Consider the following 22239-nt stretch of genomic DNA (forward strand, 5'->3'; position numbering starts at 1 on the left):
CAATTAACATGATACACCACATTAAAAAAATGGATAAAAAACTGATCATCTCAACAGATGCTGAAAAAGCATTTGACAAAATTCAACACCCATTCATGATAAAAACTCAACAAATGGGTTTAGAGGGTATTACCTCAGCATAATAAAGGCTATGTATGACAAACCCACAGCCAACATCATACTCAATGACAAAAAGCTCTAAGATCTGGAACAAGACAAGGATGTCCACTCTCACCACTTTCATTCAAATAGTACTGGGGATCCTGCCATACCAGTTAGATAAGATAAAAAGATAAATGCATTCAAATTGCTAAGGAAGAAATAAAAACCACTATTTGCAGATGATATGATATATATAGAAAATCCTGAAGACCACCAAAATACTACTAGAATAATAACTGGATTCAGCAAAGTTGCAGGATATAAAATTAATACACAGAAATCTGTTGCATTCCTATATACTAATAACAAACTAGCAGATAAGAAATCAGGAAAACAATTCCACTTACAATTGCATCAAAACAACCTGTACTCTGAAAACTTTAAGACCCTCAAGAGAGAAACTGAAGAAAACATAAATAAATGGAAATCTATGCCATGCTTATGGATATGAAGAATTAATATTGTCAAAATGGCCATCCTGCCCAAAGCAATTTACAGATTCAAAGCAATCCCTATCAAAATACCAATGGCATTTTCAATGAACTAGAGCAAATAATCCTAAAACTTATATGGAACCACAAAAGACCCTGAATTGCCAAAGTAATCCTAAGGAAAAACAAGCTGGGGGAATTATGCTTCCTAACTTTAAGCTCTATACAAAGCTACAGTATTCAAAACAGTATGGTACTGGCACAAGAACAGACCCACAGATCAATGGAACAGAACAGAGAGCCCAGAAAAAACCACATGCATGTATGGTCAATTAATATATGATAAAGGAGCCATGAATATACAATAGGGAAAAGACAACCTCTTCAACAACTGGTGTGGGCCAAACTGAACAGCTACATGTAAGAGAATGAAACTGGATTACTTTCTAACCCCACATACAAAAGTAAACTAGAAATGGATTAGAGACCTAAATATAAGTCATGAAACCATAAAACTCTTAGAACTTCTAAAACAAAGGCAAAAATCTCTTCAACATAAATATGAGTGATTTTTTTCTGGACACATCTCTTTGGGCATCAAAATTAAAAATGAACAAGTGGGATTACATCAAACTAAAACGTTTCTGTACAGCAAAGGACACCATCAACAGACCAAAAAGGCATTCTACAGTATGGGAGAATGTATTTGTAAATAATTTATCTGATAAGGGGTTAACATCCATAATATATAAAGAGCTCATACACCTCAACACCAAAAAAACAAATAATCCAATTAAAATATAGGCAGGGAACCCGAACAGACATTTTCCCAAAGAAAATATACAGATTGGGTGGACAACAGGCACATGAAAAGATGCACCACATCACTAATCATTAGGGAAATACAAATAAAAACCACAATGTGATATCACCTTATATCTGCTAGAATGGCCACTATCCAAAAGACAAGAAATAATAAGTGTTGGTAAGGATGTGGAGAAAAGGAAACCTTCCTACACTGTTGGTAGAAATGTATATTGGTGCAGCCACTGTGGAAAGCAGTGTGGAGGTTCCTCAAAAAAAATAAAGACAGAAATACCATATGACCCAGTAACTCCACTTTCAGGAATTTACCCAAAGAAAACAAAATCCCTGATTTGAAAAGGGAAGTGCACCCTTATGTTTATCACTACACTATTTGCAGTAGCCAAGATATGGAAGCAACCAAAGTGCTCATCAATAAATGAATGGATAGAGAAGATGTGGTACATACACACAGCAGAATACTATTTGGTCATAAAAAAGAAATTCTGCCATTTGTGACAACATGAATGGACCTAGAGAGTATTATGTTAAGTGAAATAAACCAGGTAGAGAAAGACAAATACCATAAGATTTCACTTATTTGTGGAACACAAGATCCAAACAAAACAAACATCAAAACAGCAATAGTCTCATGGTTGCTGAAAAGTGACTGGTGGTTACCATGGAGGAGGGACTGGGATGGGTGCCTGGGGAGGGTAAGGGGGTTAAAAAATCTCAATCATAATATAAGTTGGTCACAGGGATGATAGTAGAGCATGAAGAATTTAGCCAATGACTGTAACATCTTTCTATATTGACAGATAGTAACTGCACTAGTGGGGGTGAGGATTTAATAATGTAGATAACTACAGAACCACTCTGTTGTATACTTGAAACCAATATAAGATTGTATATCAACCATACTTCAATTAAAGAAAATGAAAGTGATACTGCTGCTTACTTCTTTGTACCTTTCTATATTATATGTTCCAAACTTTTAAATAATGAGTATATATTATTTTTATAAAATCTGAAAAATACCTTTCATTTTGAGACATACAGGGCATTTGTTGTTATGTTTTAATATAAAGTCAATGTCACTATTTACCAAACAAGAAATTCAATGTATGGTATCAGGAAAAGCACAGGTTTCAGAATGTAAATGGTCAAAATTTCTATCTCCACTCTTTATTCTGATCATGTGATCTTGGGCTGTTTACACAGCTGCAAAACTTGAATTATAATACCTACTTTACAGAGTTACTGTGTGAATTGAGTAATATATATAAAAAAAGCCTTTAAGACAAAATTCATCCCTAATCCCAGCTTAATTAATTAACAAATCTTACTTGAACCTTCAATACAGAAATATACAAAATCTTAGAATTGAGAAAGGCCTTGACATTCAACCTATCTAATTTCTCAACCTATCTCCACTAAACATCCATGCCTAAGAAATATCTCCCAAACTTCAGTATAACAACAATGGTAGTAAGAGTTAATATTTACTGAGTACTCACTATGGCAGGCACCTGGCTAACAGCCTTAGATGAGTTATTTTACTTAAACATGACAATAATTTGATGAAATAGGTTCTATTGATATCTATCTTATAGGTTATCTTATAAATAAAGGTCTATCTTATAAATAAAGAAACCAGTGGCAGGTGATGGAACCAGGATTCCAACCAAGACAGGCTGACTCCAGACCGCATGAATTCACCTGCTATGCAAATTGCCTCAAATCGTCCAAAGGCCAAATGTTACAACAGTTCTACATGTTAGAAGAATCAGTCTTATAATCAGTCAAAACCCGCACCCTTATCACTGAGAATCAGATACCTGAACCGTATGACTTTCAGAACTTAAAAAGGCTTTAGATATCACTTATTCTAATCCCATTGTTTTACAGATGAATAAACATAACCAGAGAATTTCAAGTTCTCCACCAGTAATTAGTGGCAACCCAGTGCCTTAAAACAATGAATCCATGAACATTACATCACCTGCCCAGAGAGAGTTAAACTCCTTGCAAAGAGGCAATGTGCTAAAAGCAGAGAAGGAAAAAACAGATTTTGTGAATAACTGTGGTGTAACAAAGTATTTAGTTCACAAAGAACATAATTTCACTACTTGTAAAATAAAAAGAAACTTTTTAAAAATACTACCTTTATGTTCAGTGTAAATATGTATCTTTACACTGCTCATTTATATTAGGAAAAAGAACAATCAGACAAAGAACTCATGAGAATTTAATACTTACCCAATTATCATGTGCTTTTTTCTCATGGGAAAAAATCTGAAAAAGAAAGTCATTAAAATACAACTGATAAGTATTCTTCATAAGTAAAAAACACTCACATCTACCAATATGATTTAGTACACAACTCATAAATTCAAAAATAACTCAAATATCTCTGAAAAGTAAGAGTTTTAAAGCAAATTTTCATACACACATGCTCTACTCTACTATACTTTAAAATAAAAACTGAATGTAAAAACAACTGAAATTCTTGTCCATCCAGTAAATTTATGTTTTAAGAAATGATCAGCTACAACAGGAACTGCCCACTAAAAGATAACTAGGACAAATGAATGTGAGACCCCACAGCTTATATATGTTTGTTTACTTATTCAATCCACATTCTGAAAGCAGGAAACATGGCAACCTTAAACAAGGTCTCATCCCAGAACCTTTGGCTCCCTAGAAATGTTCCACAGAGACAGAAACAACCTCAAGAGAGGTGTGCAACTAGTCAAGTAACTATATACCTGCATCAAAATAGAGATACCAGTTCAAAGAAATCAGAACTGCTTAAGTTACACACACACACATACACACATACATATATACCTGCCCTTGATAAGAATGAATGGTTCTCTCCAATTCTTCTTCAAGATCTTTGGCTCGTTTTCTATAAGGAACAAATAATCATTCTACTATTAATGCATATTAAGAAATGATAGACCACACTGCCTCTACTGAAATATTAATTTTGCTTCATGTAAATATTTGTTTCATGTGAAAAATAACTCCAGAACTCCATATATTAATCACCCTTTATGAGGTTCTAAAGTATATTTTTTCCTGATATAATTTTAGTATTAATTAAGCTTTAAGGGTACTACTACTTGGTTTAACCTAAACTAAAGGTCATGCAAAGACTCATATGGTATACTGGTTTTTATTTTTAAGATGCGTGCTCTTGGAAGATTTATTCAGATGCTGGTAATCTTAATAAAATTCTAGGAAGTTAATGATCTGTATGAAATAAAGTGTTACTTATTACCTTTATAAGACTAACAACATAATTCCTTCTTTTGGATAAAACTCAACTTTACTTTTCCAAATGTAAAATGAGGTATCACAACTACTTAGGACACTACTGAATCCTGCCCCCTTATTTTCTCCAGGTTTTCTATTATTTCCATGGAACTACTGAGTAGTGAACCAAGGAAAAAACTAGACTATAGTCTTATAAACCCTTCTTCAGAACTTCAATTGTGGTTCACTCTTCTTGTGACATACTTGGTGAATGCATTAATACTGTATACATTCTGCCCCATTTGAGCCAAAGAGGAAAGATCTTGAAATTAATGACTACTCATAAATTTCTTGATAGTAACATAAAATAGGATTGCCCATACTCAAATACACCTACTGTGAGAGATTTAAAATTACACACTCTGAAAGAAAAACACTTTTCCCTTTTTATATTTTCTGTATCATTGCATAATAGCAAAACATCTAAATGAACAATAATGAAACAAAAGTATGTTGTTGCTTTATTATTTTTTCTGATATTGGGTTTTTAGATACCTCCCCACCTGAAGAAGGGGTAAAATATATTTACTACCTATAGGTCTCCAGCTCTTCAACTGCATGGCTGATCTTTTCATCTGCTTTCGAAAGTTTCTCCTCTTTCTCCAACCGGTAATTTTCCTCTACTGTTAATTTCCTTAAAACAAAATGTGTTTTTATTTTTGCTTACTATGTGTAATAAATAATCAATTATATCTTTTTAATTATATCACAATTGATTTCCATAAAGGAAACTGCATACCACTAAAAACATCACAAGAAGGAAAAAAAGCACCTGTGTAAAAAAATTTGATATTATAAGTTCAAATTATAAAGCATCTTGTCTAACAGAGTACTACTAATACAAAAGTTTAGTTTTCTATAAGAATTTATCATAAAAATAAGATTATCAAAGGTAAATATTAAAAATATTTTAACTATATATTACTTGTAAAGCCTTCCTGTATAAAGCAGCATTGCATTTATTAGATAAGCAGTCCCCAATTAATGGTATTTCAACAATTTTTAAATTGGTTGTTAAAATAGTAATTAGCCTTCCAGGCAAGTTCATACACACACACACAAACACACACACACACACACACACATACACACACAGTCTTATAATGAACCCAATAAAAGTAGAGTAATAGTCCTACTTACTACTTCTAGTTCTTTTAATAACAATTGATAATTTATTGAACCATTTAGTATATTCCAGAAAATGTTCTTAGACTTTTGTATATATTACTTAATTACCACAGCTCTACAAGAAATGAGGCACAAACTAAGTAATTGAGCCAAGGCATAAAGCTAGCAAGCAGTGACTCCATTATACTATATTATACCTGCTGTTTCACATGTTATCACATGGTATCACTGGTCCCTTAAGAAACACTGGACACCACAGGAAACACATTTGAAGTCCTAACTATGGATACCTCCCCTTCCTCACCAACTTTGGGGAGAAGCATGACAAACCATGGAAAAAATTCTACAGGGAAGCAGTAATGTTCTACACTCCACACACTATGTTACCTATTGTTTAGAAGCACTCCCCAGGTCAATCGTTTCATAGGTACTATAAGAAAATAAAAGTCATCTCCTTAGGAGAAGCATGAAACTGTACTGGGCTTAGAGATGGAAAGAGGGGTATTTTTACAGATTGTTGAGATTAAAAATGGCCAGAAATTCTTTGATACCCCTACCATTGAGAGGTAAAGTCCATGAACTTCATCTTAAATTTAGGTGGGGGCTCATTAATGATCGCAATTACACTAAGACAGGAAACCCAATATGTAACTTTTAAAAAATCATATATGTAAAGCAACATATTAATCATCTATGTTATACTACTTCCCTTCTTCCAAATATTAAATTTGTAAAAGTGCTAGTAATGTAATGTATTAGTCATGAAAAACCAATCCAGGATCTACAAAATGACTGAATCTAAATCATACTGTATATGGGCAAGAATTTGAATTTAACATTTTACTAGTACTATCAACTCTCTATATTATCCTCTGACAAACAACCAGTGGCAAAATTCACTGAATTTCAGTAGGGAATATTTTAATTTAAATATGAGAATGGAATATACAATATTTTGGGAATTCATAAAACAGTTCAAATAAATGAGTGAAATCACAATATGAACAACACAGAGCTAGGATTCTACTCATCTTCCCATCCTTGCTTTAAATATCTACACAGAAGTTTTTTCTTTGAAATTAATAATCCTAATTACATTCTATATGAACCATATATTTTTTGTTTAAAAGATACATTCAAAAGTATTCCTTTCACATCAAATAATACCTTTTACGTCCAAACTTTACTCACAATATCTTTCATCTTAACCTAAAAAGAAAGATCCATTTCCAGGTTTACTGGTCCATTACTAGACCAACTGATGAAATCTGAAAGCTACTCTGTAGCTCTTCCATTTAGTCAAGTCATATTTCTCTTTCATGTCCTGAGCAGTCCCTATCAGACGTCCATGATGAATATAAGGTTTTTAAATTTTGAACTGAATCCAAAGAATGATCAGCAGTGAAAGAACTTAACCAATCACCAAACATCCTGATGTCAATGGAGTATTAATGTTCTCTACCAGTTTCCAAATACACAAAACAGAATCTCATTCCCACTAGTCATTTCTTATAAAGTGACCATAAATCCTACATTAGCAAATACTGAACCATTGCTCCTAAAGGAAATACAAGGTTAGGTTCCTGTGAGCTCTGGTCACAGCATTTTTATCAATCAATACATAACCCTGTTTCATGTGTTTCTCTTTATAGACACTGTATTTAATACATATTGTTGATTTATTAACAATGAACTCATAGCCAACAGCATTATAACTCATGCCTGAACAAAATCTTAACTGACACACATTCTTTCCCTCTAAGGCACACCTCAGCCTTTCTGCACTTAGGAACACTAGACAACCCTTCGGCACTATACTTGTGGACCATTTTAAACAGCTAATTCATCAACAAAAAGCATAAAAATATAGCACTGAATATACTGTGAGAACATTTGTTTAAGGACTGAATGCTGAAAACACCAAGGCAGAGCATCACCTTGTTCAAGCACAACTGGTAATACGCAAATTGTCTAAGAATGACCAGTAAAGCTCTGTGAGTGATGATTTTGAGGTTACAAATAAATTTTCACAAGTAGGTAAGTTCACCAATAAAGATTCTCTGAATGAGGATCAACTGTAATAACTATCATTAAGTTTTTAAAGGGAATTGAAAGTCTGTTACATGTCATTTTTTTCTTATGATAAAAAATAGGTGCTATAGTGGTATCTGAAAATCTGTAGCCTCCAAATAGGTATCTCAACAGTATTCTGTGTACCTGTGCATTTACGCTTCAGAATACACACGCACACAAATCTTTCACTCCAGTATATTAAGGCACTAAACAGTTATTCATATAGTCAACAAATATTTATTGAATAACTACCATGGGCCTGAATATTATTTACTAGGAATATAGAAGAGAAAAGAATAAAGTAATTCTCTAATAGAGTGTACATTTAATGTGAGGGGAGAGGGAAAAGACAATCAATCATCTGAGGACTATAAAACCTATGAAGGGGACATGGAACGGCAAGTATTATTTAGGTTAGGGTACCAGGGAAGGAGTCTTTGAGGCAAAATGGGGACCTACACCCAGATGAAATGAAGGATTGGCTCAAACACCATTCCAGGCAGAAGAAGCAAGGGCAAAAGGCGCTGAGGTACAGATGTGCATGGCATGCTAGAGATCATCAAGAAGGCCGGTGTGGGTGAAGGGCAGTGAGGGAACAATAAATGAATAAGCTAAAATTAAGGAGGTAGCCAGGGGCCAAATCTTACAGGGTCTTGTAGGCCAAGATAAAAGCTCCGGTTTAAATCCTAAGTGAAGGCACTAGGAGGCTCCAAGCTAGAGTGACAATACCCATAATCAAGTATTAGAAGAGTCATGCTGCTGAAAACCAGTACATGAAATTAAGGGTAGAGAGAAGCTACGAATGAGGCCACTGCAATAAACCAGGCACTACATGATGGTGATTTGGATCCTATTAGTACTATAGCAGGTGGAAAAAAGTAGTCAGATTCAGAAGAAAAAGTTTCAAGATTGCATAACTTTCTTAAACTGATGAAATATAACCAAACCATACATTGAGAACTCTGAACATGACATAAGCTGAATGCGCAATATTTTTAAGCTATTTTACTTGCCATTCAGTGGACTTAGCAGCATCATTTTTATTACCTGTGAAGTTTCATTTCATTTTCTTGATACAGTTCAGTCATTACATTAAGTTTCTGCTGAAGCTTTTGATTCTCACTTTCAAACTGTGCTTTTTCTGATTGCAAAGATGTTTGTTCAGTCTGAAGGTTTTTAATACACTCTACAGAAAATTCAAAATCACAGTTAAAGGAATATCTTGAGTTACACATTAACATTTCCTAAAGATAAAAATTATCAAAAATAGTAACTTCTTAATAAACTAAATTTTTTTCCAACAGAAAATCTATATTTTGTTCACCTGTTTTTTAATATTTTAATTAAAGAGACACATAAATTGTTATAAATCTTTTCATTATTTAAAGAGTTCCCAAAACCTCCAATATTCTAATGCTAGCATCTAATTTTCAGGCTAGGAGCCAAAAGCCACTAAAATTCTCAAGGTTTTGGGGGTTAGAGTTTTGAAGGCAAATATCTTAGTTCAATATTCCCTGTGAAACAACCTCCACATGATGAACAATGCCTGCTTTTATCGAGTAAAAAGTTTACTTGCTAATACTTAACTTCTACCAAGCCTCCTTTTAAGCCAAAATTTTGATATGTAAGTCAAGCCAGAAATTTGCTTCTTCTGATAATAGATGCTCCAAAGTCATGCTAGCTTAAAACAAATCAAGACAGGAGAAATACCAACTTTGGCTTTGTTTCAACTGATAAACTACCTAGAAGAATCATCTATTAAAAACAAAAATTAACAATTCTAAATAGTTATGAATTCTAAATAATTATGAATGCTTTATAATTAGTGCTTTTTTAAAACTCCATTTCTTTCCTAATATAATAATCTCAACTCTGAACTCCTCTAAGAGTGAGGTGCCATCTCCTCAAATGTGTATGAATCAACACAACAATTCTTAATATAAAGCAAAACGTACTCTGCCTAAAGGAGGCAATTTCAAAATCACAAAATCATACTAATGAGCATTAATATATTGGTGACTATATATAATTATTTAATGTATATATAATTATCTATTTATTAATTAAATTTACACACCAAAAGGACAGTTTAAGAAAATACATTCAGTGATTAAATGCACAGGAAATTGTGCACATCTGTCTATCCACAGAACTTTTTTTTACAACAGAAAAGAATATGTTGACCTAGGCTTTAAGCCATTGCCAAGAACAATCATTTAACAAACATTAATGTCAGATATTATCCTTAAAATTGTATCATCCTTATTGGGAAAAAAGAAACTATAAAGCGACACTTAAGCCATCACTGTATCTTCGTACTTCTACTATAACTATTTTGTTTTAAATTCTCTGTATCTTAAAAGAGCACTGTAAATGACTACCAAAACAGACAGGAGAAGAGGGAAAACAGTTTAAAAGAAAACCTTCCTGTTATGGATAGAAAATCACTTATAGAAATTTATCTTTCATTATCCATTAAAAAAAGCAAATTAGATTTGGGAGAAGGGTATAAGCAGACATAGGGTTTCCAAATACTAGCTTTAAAAAATAATTAAGATTTGTTAAAAAATTGTACAAAGGGATGGGGTAACTGGTGAGCAAATTCCTTGCTGTTCTGTACTTAATACACACAGTTCCTCACTGAGAATCTGTTAATATACTAAATATAGCTTCCTTGAAAGCAGGTTCCATTATCTTTTCCTTCTGTGAATCTCCCATAGCTTTTAGTTTAGTACTATGCAGTATATAGAGCAAAACTTCATTTTTAAGTTAATATTGTTTCTCAAAATCCAAAAACAATCTACAGCATCATCTACAAAAGGGCTATGAAAATTTTTATAAATATCTTCAGTGGTTCAACCTTTTCAAAAAAGGGTTTCAATATAAATACAGTTCACTTATAGAAATTTTTGAAAATAGATAAGTAAAAAGAGAATAAAAATCTATCCACAATCCCATATTCAAAGATAATCACTGTTGACATTTGCCTATGTCCTTCCATTCTTTTTTTATGTAAATGGTTAAGGTGAATTTTTTTTTAATGAGATGTTACTTCTATCAACATAAAAATGTTTCATGCACAACTGACAGAATCTGTTTACTTTTTTAAAAAACTACTATTGGCAAAATCAATAAAAATGTTTTCAATGAAAAAAAACCTTCAGTTTCACAGGTCTAATATCATACCTATCTGTGGTAATATACTGTGCATATTGATATTAGGGTTGTTTGATTTAGACAAGGAGCAAATTATACTGTGAAAAGAAAGATCTATAAAACATAGTACCACTACTGAAGATCAATTCTGCAATTAACAAAGATTATTTAAAATTAAGTTTCAATTTTCTACCTTTTAACATTCTAAAACCATACCACACATACAATATTGAAATTCAAAGGTAAGTATGGCTTTACATGTTTTTAAATAATTTCATTATTTTAATTTCATATGAATATGGAGGAAACCAATAAGGCTTTATTTATCAACAACAAAAAACTCAAGACTAATTTTCACAAATAAAAAACAAAAGTAAAAGTAAAAAACAAAATGTATCTTCTCATAATTGATTCAGTTAATACCATTCTCTGTAAGATGTATTTATTTAGAAAACATTAGAAGCAGTAGATTATCTACCTGTAAGCTCTTCCTTTTTTTTATCTACTTCAGATAACTGAGTGTAAATTTGGTTTCTTTCTCCTTCCAGGGTTTTTAAAGAAGCATTTAACTTCAAAGAATGGGAGAAGGAAAAAAAGCAACATTAATCAATTATACCAAAAAAAAAAATAAGCAAACAAACAAAATATTGATGTACCACCCCAATCTTTTGAAGCTCTTTTATCACTTTGATGAAATTACTGCCTAGCATACATAAACCAGCAAAGCAGCTTCCATCTCAGAAAGTTATCAAATCATCCATAGTTATAAATTTCAGACACAGAAGATCTGTGACAAATGCTTAAAAACAGTGACTGTTTTCATTCTATTTACTTTCAACACACAAATTCTTATTACAGCCACCTTCAAACTATACTACCAAGACTTCAGATAGATTGGTAAAGATAAGTATACTGTAACTACTAGGATTGAAGAGGAAAAGGATAAACCAGGAGAAAATAAACCTAGTATTTACTTCTCAAAATAAGATCTGGGGCAATAAGAATAGGAAAATACTAAGACCAAGAAAAAGAATGCTCTAAGAGGGTAGTACGAAAGAAAATACAGTGAACATTTTTTAATGTACATTCATTCAAAGGAATGAGTGCAGACCTTGAAATTTTTTATGATAAACTCTAAAAATTAACAATACGAATTTCTGAAGTTATTTAAAAAGACAAAAGAAAATGATGAAAATTCTGATCACTTGTATGATGACTATAAAGTAGACTTCTAAAATAGTTACTAAGAACATTAAGGGTTTAATTCAAGTTCTATTTCTTCCTCTATATTCTTCATATGTAGTAATGCAAACCTTAGCAGCATGAATCAGTTTCTTCAAAGCTCCTTTCGGCTGATTATCTATAGTAAAAATAAATAAATAAATAAATAAATGACAATAAATTGGAAAAAACAGTACAATGCCACAATAGACATCAAAATGATTTTATTAGTTAATCTAACGAGAGCCTTATTACCCCTCTTCTTGGTACAGTAAGGAATTTTACATAATGGCTTGGATGTGCTCCCAAGAGACTAAATAATAAAAGCACTGGAAATACCATAATGTCATTTTAAAAGGTTCCTTACCACTAACTCAAAGAACAGAGTTAAAACAAAGCTTTTGTATTCACCTAAATACAGTCATAGTCTCAACTGTTCTTGGAATCCCTCAACATAGTAAATAAGTGGAATTAGACTGCAAATCAATGACTTTAAACAAGCATGAGTTTTCTCATTGGAAAAAATTATTCTTACATGATAAAAAAGTGAAAAAGTATAAACAGAAATGTATGCATTTACTTTGAGAATATAATTTTCTTCCACTGCATTAATGTATCATCAAACAAAAAATTTTACAAATCATACCTTCTCCTTCTTAATGAATTTGTTAATTATGCAAGGGGTGGAGGGAGAGAAAAGAGAAAGGACACTGAAGTCAGAAGAACTACCATTGGGAGAAAGTAGGTGAAAGACACACAAAACCTCTCTATACTCTTTTTGCAACTTCCTGTGAGTCTACAATTATGTCAAAAAATTTTTTTAATTTAAAGGAATATGATTAGTTTGAGAATACAGTGAGTAGCTATAGTGAACTGATCTCATGCCTGAGTTTCCAGACTGCAACCAGCAATCGCAATAACAACTTGGGATGGCTAAGACTGAAGTACTTTAACCATCCAGACCAACTGACTAAAGCAAAAATAAAGCATTCTAAGGTATTCTTCTATAAAACACTCATTTTTCAAACTACATACTAATCCATGTGAGAGCTTACAGTACAGGGAAAAACAGGCACTGAAATAATTAGGATGCAGTATGAATATTGCTATAATGAAGACATGTACATTACAGAAAAAGAACAGACAGGAAGGAGGCTATAAGTCTACCTGAGGAGTTGAAGGAAGATTTACTAAAAAGGTGGTATTTAGCTGAAGCTTAACTATAAGGGATTGTGAGAGAGGGACAGAATATTAGAGACAGATGGACAAGATGTATCAAAGTAGAAGTGTATAAGTGTGTACATGAACTAAAGGAAATATAAGAGCTAGTTCATCATTTTTAGCAAAAGAGGATGTCATGACTTAATACCTAAGTGCACACCATGTTCTGATTCACTCTTCGTTTCCAATTCCAACTTATCACCATCTGTTATGTCTTCTCCAAGCATAGCAGCCCAATCTTTCATCTTTAGCAAGCGTTCAGTCAGAGACTTGATATTTAGCAAAGGGGGAAAAAAAAGAGAAGACAATGCCTTATGCTAACGTCTTTACAACTTCTGAATGTATAGCTGTTTAAAAATCAATCCACATACATAACAACATGAGGTGTTATGTTTCACCTAGTATTAGGATGTATAAATACTCTGAAAAACTCTATTAAACTCTGCAAGTTAAAAACCAAAAGTGGTTATTTAGAAATCAAATACAATATTTGATAATGGCCCATTTTTGTCACATATGTCACATGACTATAAAGTAACAAGACGTTTTCCTTATGGCAAAACATTTGTATGACATTTCTCACGTCACAAATAAGAATGGCCATTAACATGACAGTAAATCTCGTGAAGTCAAACAAATCAGCAAGTGAGGTATATAATCTATGGAAAGATCACAGACTTCACAGATTCAATTTATTCAAGTCTACATCCAGCTGAGGAGTTCAACTGAAATAAAGAAAAAAATTGTTAAAGAAATCTGAATAGGAATATTACAAGTTTTCCGATTCAACAGTACTTCTTGAATTTTCCTGAACAAAGTATGATTATCTAGCACTTATAGGTAAGAGAATCACTGTGCTGTATATTTCTATGGAAGGACCCACCTAGTAACCCATTCTGCTCTGCAATTTTCACCCTTTCATCTCCTTCCTCTTGTGAATTCTAGGTACAAATAACATGGCTTACAGCTCTGACTAGAGTTTGAGATTAATCTCTCATTTTTGTTCTATTTAAGAATCCCAAATCCTCTAGCACAGTAAGTTTAGGGAAAAAAATAAAATAGTATGTCAAATTATGAACACAACTCCTAAAGCTGGAATCTTTAAAACATTCTTAATAGCAACGTAAAGAACATAAATGTAGAGCTTTCAAGATAACATCCACTTCACTGTGTAGATTACAGAACGTTAATTTTATATCTTACAACTCGATACTCACACTTGAGTATCTGTTTGCATAAAATATTTTAAAAGTAGGCAGAAAAAGGGCTAAAAGGGGAGACAGGGAGTAGGAAAAAGTTAACAAATCCTAACAGTAATATCAATTATTTCATTCCTCTTAGAGTCAAGTTTCCGTTAGATTTAGTTTTTAAAAAGTATTCATCTCTGTGAGTTATATACAACTGCTAATTTAGGTATTAAAGATATTCAGCCAATACATGTAAGTTCATCTGTCCAATTTCTAAAACTCTTTCCAACCTCTTCTTATCATCAGAAACAGATGGCAGTCCAAAGACAAAGGTAAAATCCATCATTTCTCTTTCTTCATTAAATACCTACGCTAAAAGACAGAGAAGAAAAAAAGGACACACAGAATGTTGATATATATACTACAAAACTACAAGTCTTCAAGGAGCTCTTGGTAGCAAGGATTATAATACTGGTACAAATTAAACTGTATGCCAAAATAGCAGACATCCTCAAATTTGGCCAAATAAATTATCAAAATAAAACTGCTAAAAACAAAACTTTTCAAATTTCAGAATTAGTATAAAATTCTAGCTGACTCAGCTCTAAAACCAGCAGAACCATACCATGATCTGATTCTCTTTATCATACAGAACTTGTTCCACATATGTTTTGGAGTCTTCAAATGTTATTTTCTGTTTATTTAGTTCATTCACTTGTTCTTTCAGTTCTTCAGCTTCTTGTAAAAGCTAAAATTAAAACCCCACAAAAAAAGGAAAAGCAAGCAAATTAATCATACTTATGTATAGATACATTTATTTATACATTTAGGTGTATCATTTACAGATACACAAAACAATGTATTGCTCAGAAGGGGGCATGGGAGGAAAGATAGGATGGAAGAAGACAGGGTACTCCTGTTTTCAAAGAGCTTCCAAAAGAGGAGTAACATAAAATAACATTGTTCAACTGATTTACATAACTAATTTATCAAATGAAAGGCTTTCTGAGACATATATATGAGTTAGATTTGGTCATTTCTTACCATTTTTTATATCCCATATAACATGTTATACCTTACTTGCAATAAAATGTTATTTTTTAATCATGTGTTGTTCTGTAGTTAAAATAACTAACCCTCAGAAATACTGTTAATTTGGAACACATCAAATTCTGCATAAACAATCTTTTATTGTATATACTTTATTGAAGAGGAAAGAATACATATACATACACACTGAACATGACTCAAAAGATAAAGATTAAAAAAGGCAGACTTAACATAATGCTTAAAAGCTTCATAAATCAAAAAATAACAGAAATAAAATCTAAAACCAAACAAGCGACAAAAAAGTCATTCTTATATGTAGCAAAGTGCTGGTAACTTTAATATGCAAAAGAGCTCTTAGAAGTCAATAAGAAAAATAGGCAAAAAAAATAAGTAAACAATTCACAAAAGAAATGGCCCATATATTTATGAAAGAAAGCCCAAATTTATTAAAAGTTTTTAGAACTCTATTCTCTCAAACAGTAATTATTGGATTTCTCTGCAAAACTATATTAGCATATTTCCTAGTACACGGAAAGCTAATCCTTTTCTATGTATATATATAATAGAATAAGATGACATGACAAATTAAAAATAAATGATAGGAGAAAAAATGTATTTTTAGTGATCAGGTGATCTCTAGTGAGTTACTAAAGAAATGTATATGGGGACCCTTCAGCGAAACACCCTATCAAATTACTCTATAAAAGAGCCACAAGTAACAAACACAGAGCTCCCAGTTACATGTGGAGAGCTTCATTATTAAATGAGCATACAGCTATGAATCACCAAATATCTGAGAAAAGACACTCTTAGATAAAAGACATAGACCAAAACAAAAAATAAAGGAACTCAAAGGAAATAAGGTAACTCAGAGAACTGAAAAACACTTCAACAAAGAAAAAAATTATATATCCTCATCAAGAAGATAAAACCATGAAACAAAAAAAGAAGCAAAACAAAAATATCAGATAAATGAATGATTCATAGAGACAAAAAAACCAAGGAAGACATCTTCAAATAATTACCATATCATGAGAAATATCCCTAAAAAGTATGAAGTAATTCACATAAATTTCCCAGAACTGAATTAAGAGAGTTCCCAGACTGAGAGTGTTTAACTAATGTATGAAGTAAGACTCACACTATGGCACATCATCAAAAAATTTCAGAGAATTAGAAATAATGAATGATATTTAAAGCTTACAGGGAGGCAAAGAGCAGATAACAAAAAGGTTCAGTAATCTAAATAGTATTTGACTTCTCAAAAGCAATACTGCCAAGTGAATACAATGGATCGGTATCAAAACTTCAAGAAAAAAATGTTCAACCCAGAAGATATCCAAACAAAATGCCAGTAACAATGACAGAAGAAGACATTCTCAGGCATGCAGTTTTTTAAAGTTAACTTCACACCTCTCTGTCAGGAAGCTAATCAAGAGAATTAAGCACAGAAAAGCAAGTCTTAGATACAGGAATAGAATATCCAAGACGAGAGAAAGACAAGCAGGAGGATGGGAGTGAAATGAAATCTCAGAGCAACAGAAGCATTAACGGACATAGGAGGATAGAAGGCCCCAGGAAGGATTGCTTCAAGAAAAAAATGAAATCAGTAGATTAACCAAAGCATTTGAATGCATAAATATTAACATCTCTCTAGAAGAACATATACAGATGAATTAAAGATAGGTAAATAGGAAATGACAATTATTAGCTGAAGGGCAAATAAAATGTTGGGTAAAGCAGAATATGTAATCACAACACATACAATGTAGCTCTGCTGTAATATTTAGAAAATTGTAAATAACATAATCACTTAAAAATATTCCCACTGAAACACTATAACTGTATTGGGAGAAGAGTGGGAGAGTAAGTAAATCTGGGTATGTGGGAGTGTCTACACACATACACATGGGGGAGGACACACATACACGTAAGGGAGGAAGAGACTGAAAGATAAATTTTCACTTGATCTACCTACCACCAGAACTGCTTTTATTTTTAAGGCCCCAGACCCATAGCTTCAATAACTCTAGTGGCTATTCTCTGCCCTCCTTCAGTCTGGCCTTGAGAAGTTAGTGCCAAATGCTATTTGCTTAGTGATTATCAAAATGCTAAATGCCCTGAAAGCAACTTCACTCTTGGGGGAAGAGGGTACTAGGAGTATATACTATTGTATCCTGTACAGAAGAGACACCGAAGGATATTTAGGAGACTGTTCTGCTTTAGTGTTCTTCAGGAAAAACCTACACTTGCCCACTGGTCAGTCATGAGTATGTCCAGAACATTTATAATTATATATTCACAAGCTGAAGAATCCCCATATAGTACCAACCTGTTTCTGGCTTTCCTGAAGTTGCGAATTTTCACTCAAAGCATCTTTAATAGCTATCTTAAGTCGTTCTTCACTCATTTGAAAAATTTTGAAAGTTGTTTTGGCCTATGTAAAATACATTATCAAATTTATAAGAATTAATTATATACAGTAGGTCTTATTTGCACTTAATGCCTACAACATGGGATTAAAGTAAAAAGCATACAGATATTAACAGAAGAGGTAGCATGGTATAGCAGAAAAAAGGCTGGCCTAGAATCAGGATCTAGTCATGGTTCTGCCACTAACTTACCATGTGACCTTGGACAAATGTCTTAACTTCTTGTATACCTCTTAATATGTAGCAAATTTTGTTAACTTATTATCTCTCTTATCAGAATTAAACTCCCTGAGAGTGTTTCTAATTTGTCTACTAATGTCAAGTGCCCAGCACCTTCAACAGTGACCAATATATAGCAATAGCTCAAATACTTGTCCCATGAAAAACTTAACTTTCCTGAGGTACCCTGTAGAGAAAAACTACACATCTAAGACCCCTATAACTCAAATTCTAATATATCTTATTCTTTAATCGTTAAATAGTAAAAACAATTTTCAAAAGCAACATACCTATTAGGTTAATTCAACTTACTTCAGCTACTTGTGATTTCAGGGATTTTGATTCATCTTCCAAGGACTGTATCCTTTTTGAAATATCCACCATCTAGAAAGACAGTATCAGTCAATAAACAAATATTTACTAAATCTTCCAGATGCTATATATATTAGATAAATTCTTAACAAAACACTTTTGCTCAAAAAATGAGAGCTTAAATTAAGAAATCTTCCCAGCCACATGCTTAAAGGGATTTTATATGGAAGTTACCTAACAATAGTATTTCATCTCATCTTTAATATTTCATGACATTTAAGTTACAAAGTCTCAAGATAATCCACTAATATATCTTACTGAATAATCTCACACACATCAAGATCTTCCTTAAAAGAGATATTAAAATAGAATGACAAATAAAGGAAAACTAAAATGTCCTTAATATACTTTTTGAGTAATAAAAAAGATCCACTACACATGTGATTATTCAACTTAAATTATGTGATTTCCATAATTCCATATGGAATTTCATAGTGCATACAGAAATTTCTATAAGAATATGCAAGAAACTTAACATGGTAATAGCAACTTCTAGTAAATGAAAAGAGCTGGAGGATCTGCAAAATTTTACTCTCCACTTTAAAACTTACATAGTTTTTGGACTTTTTACAGTGCATGAATTACTGTAACTGGTATCATCTTAAATTTTTAGGATTCAATAACTTTCTTTTTCCTGCAGTCTCCACAAATACAAAAGCCTTACCAATTCATCCTGTTCGGAATGTTTAGATTTCTCTTCTTCTAACTCTTTTTCTAGAAAAAATATTTCATCCTCAAGTTCAGATTTGGACCCGTTTAGCTTTTCATAGACTGCCTAAAAGAGGAAAGCAATTTTATAAGATAGACATAGGAATTTTTTATTAGAGTTAATCAGATTACTATAATCAATCATATATACTAAAAGTTAAATAAGTTTATATATTTGTTTATTCTTATGACATTTAAGTAACAGCAATTCTAACAGGAGTTAGCAAACGTTTTCTATAAAGAACCAGAGGGTAAATATTTCAGGCTTGCAGGCCATGCAGTCTCTGTCCCAACTACTCAACTATAACTATATAGTGAGAAAGCAAAGATAATACTAAATGAACAATCATGGCTGTGTTCCAATTGTCTTATTTACAAAAACAGAGAGCCCACAGTCTAGTTTGCCAACCTCTGCTTTAAAGCATTATGAAGAGAAAAATGAGAAATAAATCCAATTTAATATAATTAGACTTAATAAAATTTAAAAATAAACTCAAAAACAATCAAGCCTGCTTCATAGTAATACTCTACATTAAATTATATATTTTCTGTGATCATGATCGCTTTAATTGTAAATGATTCATTATTAGAGTATTCTAATTGGATTTTAAATGCTGTAATAAACATACCTCTGATATTTGTGATTCTTCGACAAACTTGTTAAAAAAAAATAAACCGAGATTCAAAGAATTTAATGCCAGCCAAAATAAAAGCAGAAGTACATACCACATAGTATAGTAGATAAAAACCTACTTATATGTATTTCCCCTAATTTGACTATTTGATAAGAATTCTCTGACTTGAATCAAAATTACTCTATTTTAATTTTATCTATAGATTCAACCATCAAATATTTTGTATTATAGGTTATATTCAACTACGTTTACAAATATTGAAAACACTTTTTTAAAAATTGCTAAACTTATAGAAAACTTTCCAAAATGTTCATTTAAAGCAAAAATTCAGCTAATTTTACTCTTCATTATGTAAATTCAATACCTTGAGAATAAATCGGTGTGTTTTATTTTACCAACAACACTACCAAGCTTGGGTATATGCTTTTGCTCTCGTCTTTGCTCTTCTGTTGGTGTGCTAAATAAATGCCTTCTAAAATCCTTTCTGTCTTTTTTTAATTCTTTCGTTTTTAATCATACCAATAAATTACTCCTAGAATGGGAATTAAAACAGTCAACAAATAAAAAAATAATTTCAGGAAGTTTCTGAGGATATTAATAACTTACAAATGAAGAAAGAAAAGATTAAGAAATTTATTTCATATGGAATTCAATTTATAACTTCCTTTGGACTCTACTAAGAAATTCTGAATCATGATACATAGACTTTCTGATGATTACAAACATCACTGAGTGAGAGCTGCCAAGCTGGACTGACAGAACACGTATGCCACCAAAGGTACAAAGTCTGTTGTTCACTACTTTATTAGTAGTATGCTTTTTACAACACTTCCAACTCTGAACAGTAGTAAGGCACTTATTATTTACCCTAATCTGGCATAGTTCAGCTAAATGACAAATTATCATGCCTTCCTTCCTTACTATTAGCCAAATGATACCTGGCTGAGAAGAACCAACTACATATATATCTTTCAAACTAAACATTCAATGACATCATGTTGGTACCTTGAAACTGATCATGGTAGGAGTACCCAGCAGAATTAAACAAATACTAAAAAGGGCTTCTGCTTTTCAGAGAGCCAGTTGTTAAACATTTACCAGCACACCACTGCTTATAACATAAATGTTTGATCTAACTGTAGTCAGCTCCTAAATATACTAGGGATGAAGTTAACGGCAAGTACAGCCACAATTTGCATAGTTTATTGTTACCAATTATTCCTAAATTTATTTAAATGAATGCTATTTTTCCTTTCTGTAGCAAAACCTGGTCAAAAAAGGAACGGCTATCTTAATATATTTCCAAGGAATGAAGAGGAAAGAGCTTCCATAGAGCCCTAGATTGCAATGAACTGAGTATGCCTCACTCAAAGAAAGTTTGCTACAAGAATTCAAATTGTTACATGTTATGCTACCTGCTAATGTTCTATTTCCCATATTTAGCTTTTTAAGTTTTAACATCAGACATGCTTTTTCACATGTCCTTTGAAATAGTTTTGAGAAGATACATTAAAGTTTATGCTGTTCACTAAAAATCTTCCCCTCAGCTTTTATGATCCTATTATTTGTTTTTACCTCCAAACTTTGTGCTTCTGATGACTCCTTCTCAAAGCCAGCATCCTTTAACGATGACTCTAAGCCTTCATACTGAAAGAAAACAACACTTTAAGTAAAAACTACAAATTTTACTTCAAAATTTATCTGGATAAGTGTCTAAGAAGCTGAGAGAATCCACTTTTCACATGTATGTTCAATTTACTTGTATATTTAGCTTTAAGTTCTTCAAATATGATCACTATAACAAACAAAGGGCAGCTAACAGATCACAACCCACTAGCTTGCGAAAAATGGCAAAACTTCTCTCTGAAGACTAAGAAAGCTGTCCAAAGTCTGCCTATGCATTAAAGAGAAATTTATACTAACTGACCTTCAGAAATTTTCACTTCTAACTCAAGTAATGCAACAAATAAAGCGAGTAGGGAATACGAAATCTTTAAAAATGTAAAATAAGGACAATGAAACATACAATGCTTAAGATGTGGCAGAATGCACTGACTTCAATGCTCAAAAAAGTAATTAAATGGAAGACTAGGTTGTTTGGGATCAACCTTCTCAC

The 22239-nt window shown here is 32.2% G+C and overlaps 1 protein-coding gene across 11 annotated transcripts in view; it reads right to left on the reverse strand.

Annotated features, from left to right (window-relative positions):
- The window catches only part of MIA2 (MIA SH3 domain ER export factor 2), a 99710-nt gene that overhangs the window by 27282 nt on the left and 50189 nt on the right, over positions 1 to 22239 (reverse strand). For 6 of the 11 annotated variants that reach the window (XM_036881230.2, XM_036881228.2, XM_036881224.2 and 3 more), the window contains 12 exons: positions 21699 to 21770; positions 19445 to 19555; positions 18721 to 18792; positions 18090 to 18194; positions 15333 to 15455; positions 13669 to 13789; positions 12392 to 12438; positions 11557 to 11647; positions 8970 to 9108; positions 5254 to 5355; positions 4251 to 4311; positions 3660 to 3695 (listed from right to left, as the gene is read on the reverse strand). In XM_036881230.2, the coding sequence (XP_036737125.2) occupies positions 3660 to 3695; positions 4251 to 4311; positions 5254 to 5355; positions 8970 to 9108; positions 11557 to 11647; positions 12392 to 12438; positions 13669 to 13789; positions 15333 to 15455; positions 18090 to 18194; positions 18721 to 18792; positions 19445 to 19555; positions 21699 to 21770 (1080 nt within the window). The remainder of the gene's footprint in view (positions 1 to 3659; positions 3696 to 4250; positions 4312 to 5253; positions 5356 to 8969; positions 9109 to 11556; positions 11648 to 12391; positions 12439 to 13668; positions 13790 to 15332; positions 15456 to 18089; positions 18195 to 18720; positions 18793 to 19444; positions 19556 to 21698; positions 21771 to 22239) is intronic. The other 5 variants (XM_036881231.2, XM_036881225.2, XM_036881238.2 and 2 more) reach the window with 2 other exon arrangements.

This window comes from Manis pentadactyla, chromosome 11, assembly GCF_030020395.1.
Source record: "Manis pentadactyla isolate mManPen7 chromosome 11, mManPen7.hap1, whole genome shotgun sequence".
Taxonomy (NCBI): Eukaryota; Metazoa; Chordata; class Mammalia; order Pholidota; family Manidae; genus Manis; species Manis pentadactyla.